The sequence below is a fragment of the Triplophysa dalaica genome, chromosome 2, assembly GCF_015846415.1.
Source record: "Triplophysa dalaica isolate WHDGS20190420 chromosome 2, ASM1584641v1, whole genome shotgun sequence".
Classification (NCBI taxonomy): Eukaryota; Metazoa; Chordata; class Actinopteri; order Cypriniformes; family Nemacheilidae; genus Triplophysa; species Triplophysa dalaica.
This window is the reverse complement of record NC_079543.1, coordinates 2,274,001-2,280,000: the sequence shown is the minus strand read 5'-3', so window position 1 is coordinate 2,280,000 and position 6,000 is coordinate 2,274,001. Positions and strand designations below refer to the sequence as shown.

General features: G+C 37.9%; 1 protein-coding gene across 1 annotated transcript in view; it reads right to left on the bottom strand.

Annotated features, from left to right (window-relative positions):
* Positions 1-6,000, bottom strand: part of LOC130435860 (uncharacterized) — a 46,726-nt gene that overhangs the window by 31,342 nt on the left and 9,384 nt on the right. The window contains 11 exon segments of the mRNA XM_056766725.1: positions 142-182; positions 581-753; positions 1,463-1,502; positions 1,683-1,767; positions 1,930-2,193; positions 3,075-3,326; positions 3,575-3,655; positions 3,733-3,975; positions 4,056-4,403; positions 4,638-4,752; positions 5,062-5,208. Of these exon segments, the coding sequence (XP_056622703.1) occupies positions 142-182; positions 581-753; positions 1,463-1,502; positions 1,683-1,767; positions 1,930-2,193; positions 3,075-3,326; positions 3,575-3,655; positions 3,733-3,975; positions 4,056-4,403; positions 4,638-4,752; positions 5,062-5,208 (1,789 nt within the window).

Sequence of the window (6,000 nt, the reverse complement as noted above, 5' to 3'; positions counted from 1 at the left end):
CCTTATGTGTGTCCTGCAACCAGAATTTAAAATCTGTCAGGATTTAAAACTCCTGTAGTCTGAGCCAGGTTTAAGCCAAAAACAAAATCAACAAGTTTCTTCCAGGGTCCAAAGATCCAGATCATTTGTGTTTGAGTGTACTGTAAATCACTGACTGATCCTCCGTCATGTGAACATCAGATCTGTGAAATAAACACATGAGACATATCACATAAACAGACACAAAACAACTAAAAGCAACATTAAAGCAGTAGAATTTATTTCTAAATGTGCATTTTAAAGATGCCAGCACAATCTCACGGCAACAACTGACACTTTAACGATGTGGCTAGGCTATTTCGTAATAATTCATTTTAGTACGATTTGCTTTCGCGCCAGTGACATTAGGTTTAGGGGCGGGGTTAGAAGTGAGGCTTCAGCATTGCTTTTTTTTTTCCAGTTTTTGTACGATTCACAGCATACAAATTCATATAAATTTGCCACTTCGTTTAATAGATATGAATTCCTTTGAGTTTAGGTTGTCGATGCTGGTCCAACTTTAAATGTTTTATTATTTTATGAATGTGTGAATATTATTCACCCCTCAGACGCATCATGCTGTTGAGGTGTTGAATTCTCATAGATGTCTTCAGTCTCTTCTGATGTCTTCATGTCTTTGAATCTGAGAAAATGGACTGTTGCGTAATGAATCTCTTCTGTATCTTTGGATTCAGGCACTAAATCTTTATTTGTTACAGTGGAATAAATATCATCCTACAATGAGAGAAAACAAAAAACTCAACTACAACCTGCAATAATAATGTAATGTACAGTATAAAATCAACTTGGTTTTTTTTGCAAAAAATATTTTCTCATTTAGCTTTTTTTTCTTGTTTTACATTGAAATGTAAAATATTGAAATTTCAATGAATTTGTGCTTTAAAAAAGCAAGGTTGACCTTTTTCTTAATCACTCAATTCAATTGAGTGTTCAATTGTATATCTTTTATCTTGGCCGATGTTGTCATTGTTTTAAGCACAAATTCCCTTAAATATCATATTTTTTTACTTAAAACAAGACTTTTTTTCTCGGGTCAGTCTGCTCGTCAAGAAAATGCATCTTGATTCAAATCTATTTTGACATTTTTACCAGAAACAAGACAAAAAAACTAGGTAAGAGAGTCATTTTTTTGCAGTATTGTAAATGGTGCAAAAATTAATAAAATAAATAAGTAAAAAGTTAAATAAATACACATAAAAGAGAGACAAGGAATCTCAGAGATGAATTCACATAAAACACCATTTTTTATATCAGTTAAAGCTTTAACATCACCACTCAAAATATATAAAATAGACTATTGTAGCTATTACTACAGAACAGTTAAACTCACTGAAATACAGAAATCATTATTTATGAATGTCCACAGAGGGATTCTTCAGTTTATCTCTACTGATCTGAGGTCAGTTTAGTGTGTAATGTTTACCTGCGTGTGTCTGATGTCATCAGGTCTGTGTTTGCACTTCCTGTTATACAGAACAACAAAGACATTTACTCAAATTCGGTTTAGTACAGTATTTTAGTTTGGCACAGGGGAGTTGTACAGTACTGTATACAATACTTCGACAAATAGAAATACACAAATTAGTAAAATGACCGGGTGTTTTGTGACAGTTTTGTGTATCTTACATGCAGAATAAACTCACCACACAAACACAACTATGAGAATGAAGATTAAACCTCCACATCCAGCTGTTACTCCAGCCACCACATACAGAACATTTCCTCCTCCTACATGAAACATGGCCAGATTTTATCAAGCAAATAATGTGAATGTTTCATTTACCATAATCTTTACGCCACATGAATCCATCTGCCATAAAAGATGCTACTGTTGTAAAGCCAAAGTTATGGGCTTGATTCTAAAACGATTCTCAAACATTTGATTTTCACCTTTAACAGAGACTGAAACAGCAGCTGATCTCTGAGATCCAACTTCATTCTGAGTCACACAGTAAAACCATCCACTGAGACTTGAATTAAAGTTACTGATGCTGAACGTCTGTCCAGATCCAACAGATGATGTTTGATTCTCTTTAAACCAGCTGTAGATGTGAACAGGTGGATTTGATTCACTGCTGCAGGTCAGATTCACTGAATCACCCTCAACTATTACACCAGAAGAACTGATGGATGCTGAGACGTTTCTTGGAGGATCTGAAAAATATTTGGATTTGTTCAACATTTGTGGTTCTTATGGTGGTTTTTCTATGATAGTATTGAGTTTTCTTAAATAAAGAGATACATCTAGTTGGTTATAGGTTTCATGTTCTTTTATGAAATAATATTGGTCATGGGCCTCATGTATAAGTTTGAGCTCTTGAACACATGCATGAACAACAAATATCTTAACTTAACTGCAGGTACACCACACATCATTTTTAATGAGGAAGTTTGGTTTGTCGCATAGAGTCAATGACGCTGGTATCCCTAAACAGTGAGCTCATTTTAAATAAAGCTAATGTTATGAGTTTGAACATCAGAAGAAAAAATATTTTAACACTAAGATGAACTCCCCACACACTTTTGAAGAGAAGTTTAATTAATCGCTTAAAACCAAGGACACTGGTAGCTCATTATCACTAAACCATGAGCTCATTTTTAATAAAAACAAGTGTAAATCATGTATCATCCGAAAACCCTGGAAAAGAGTTAAGATAAAGGGGCATTTGCTTTTGAGAGGCTCACGCTACGATTAAATCCAAATATGGGAGGCCGGAACTATGCGCGCAGAGGGACGGGCTAATGAAAAAGTGATGTCATAAGAGACCCTGATTGGAAGAAGACGATGTCATGCACACATGATTGGTTTAAACTGTGATAACAATTTGAAATCAAAGTATAAAAGATGGAGTCAGATATGTATTCGTTGGATCAATTCAGATGAACTCTGAATATCCCACTTTGCTTGCCCGGGACAAATAAAGTTTAAACTCTTGGCACCTGGAACCCTTGTCTCTGAGATTTCTTTCTTTGATGGAAGGCCGATTCGCTACAACATTCTCAACCTGATCTATTCTACAGTTTCATTAACTCACATAAAACATTTAAGGTCACTGTTGAATTTTTCTGTCCAAGTTCATTTTCAGTCTTGCACTTGTATTGTCCACTGTGATCAGATCTGATGTTTGAGATGATGAAGATGTTTCCAGATCCTACAGATGTTTCCTCTTTAAACCAGCTGATATTCGCAGGTGGATTTGATTCACTGCTGCAGGTCAGATTCACTGAATCACCCTCCACTATTACACCAGAAGAACTGATGGATGCTGAGACGTTCCTTGGAGGATCTGAAAAACATTTTAATTGTCAGTGTTTAACATTTGAGGTTCTCAACCTGAACTATTCTACAGTTTCATGAACTCACATAAAACATTTAAGGTCACTGTTGAATTTTTCTGTCCAAGCTCATTTTCAGCTTGGCACTTGTATTGTCCACTGTGATCAGATCTGATGTTTGAGATGATGTAGATGTTTCCAGATCCTACAATTTTTTTTCTTTAAACCAGCTGAAATTCGACAGGTGGATTTGATTCACTGCTGCAGGTCAGATTCACTGAATCACCCTCCACTATTACACCAGAAGAACTGATGGAGATCACAGGTTTACCTGGAGGATCTATTGAGAGATTATATTCAGTATATCAGGGATAAATCGTCTTAAGTGAATAATGAAAGAATTGAGAGTGAACTTACAGATGACATTGAGACGTCGAGGAGGTGATGTGAGATTGTGTCCCTGTACAGCACATCTATAGTCACCTGCATTCTCTCTTCTAACTGACGGCAGGATGAGTTTCTTGTTTGTGTCATTTAATGTCTGTGTGTTTCTAAACCAGATGAATGTTGATGTGTCAGTCAGACTGCATCTGCTTTTACATGTCAGATTCACTGAATGTCCCACCATCACTCTCTCAACTTCAGACTCCACCTGAAGATCTGAACACAACACAACACTGATCCTCCTCATGTCATTCAACACATCACATTATTATCATCAAACACTCATTCACTCTCACCTGTGACATCAAGAGTCACTCCAGGTGCACCGATCCATTTCTCTTTATCAGTGATGAATCTGAAATAGTACTCGTGTGAATCTGTGTGTCTCACATCAGTCAGTCTGACGCTGCAGTCGTGCTGTTTATCTCCCAGATACTGAATCCTCTCACTGTATTCAGAGTCCTTAAACAGATCTGGAAAATCTTGATCTTTTGGTATATCAGTAGTGTTGGTCCAGAACACTTCTGTGATCTTATGTCCAGTAGGGTATTTATAACTACAGTTTATAGTCACTGTTGAGCTCTTTAGTGCACAGATGTGTGAAGAGCTGTAAGTCACAACCCAACCATTCTGACAACAAACTCCTGAAAGAGGCAAAAGCAGCAGTTTCTGAGAATACCACACAGTTCTGATAAAAGTGTGAAGATATTTTTCTCACAGTTGTGGTTTGAGAGTGTTGAAGAAAAGCAGAACTGAACAACAGTTGCACGACAGACAGAAAACACAAACTCAATGATGACTACTGAACAAATACTAAAGAGATGATAAAGATGTGTTGATCACACGACTGAAGTGATGATGTGACATCAGTTACTCACCTTGAATCATGAGAAGAAGAATCAGAGGAAGAGGAGGAGCCATTCTGACTGACATCACCATAGAAACAACACAACCAGTTGTGACCTGACGCCAATTGACCACAAAATGGAGCCACTACGCCACCCTGGATACTTGCCAGGGACAAAAACAAAGATTCCTATAACTTAAAGCACACAGGTTCACTTCAGGAAGCGGCAGGAGACGTGAGCGTAGAAATATATATATACTTTTATTAAAAAGATTCTGACACACAATCACTTGGAAATAAAGAAAAATAAAATATAAACAAAGAAAAGACTAGGATGGAAAAGTACCACCCTAAGCAACCTGAGACAACAACACCATCAAAATAGGCCAAACAAAAATAAAACAGGAGCTGAGATCCGACAGCGGGGTCTAGGGACACACTAGGCCACACCACACCTCACACTGGATACACCGGGGTACACACGCGCACACACACACCACAGCACTGGTGGGGAACACCACCACACCAAACTCCACCCGCCTTCGGCACTCAGCTCCAGTGAAGAGAATAGATAGGGACAGGTTTGGCACAAACTTCGCACCCTACAGGTACGGGGCACTGCAGTGAAATATAGCAAATAGGCGCTCTACTTGCCCACAACAATGCAGCTTCACAAAATCCAAAAAAACAAGTATTGAGAAAACAATATAATAGAATCAAATTAAATCTAATATGCCACTACAGCAACCCCACCAGGACTACAGTAATTAACCAAACGAAAGCAAAAAAAACATGAAAACTTTAATGCCAATCAGGCAAAGTAAAAATAGAAACATTAAACACAACAAGCGAAACAAATTATCTAAAGAAAATTAACAACAACATATGGTAAAGCAACAGCGCCTCCGGATAACTCCCGTGTGAACTCCAAAGCGTGAAAACTACTCGTTGGTAGAGGCACGGCCAATCTGTCGGTAATGCAATAAATAATTAGATTGATTAAACTGAATTACAATCCTAATAAAACTTTCCCAGTACATACCATGAAGAATCTCCCCACCCCCGATAAGCAACAACAGATGAATGTCTGGTCGGTTGCGCCTCGTTCAATAATCTGTAAGCGGAGTTCATTTAAGTAGCCAGAAACCGCAAGATCATCATCAAATCTAAATAGAATGTGTTAGTGACTCATTCCAGTAGCTAACAGGGACGAGGTTTTAACCCACGTACCGTACACATCTGATCTCGTGACTCTGCGGGTCAGTTAATCATGCAAATGTGCGAGGGAAAACTCGTTCAGTATGTCGGGTACACACACAGCCAACCCTCAAAATATTCGTAAAGGACACCCCAGCTCAACTCCAGCTCACTCAAGCTTTCGCCTGTAAACACAA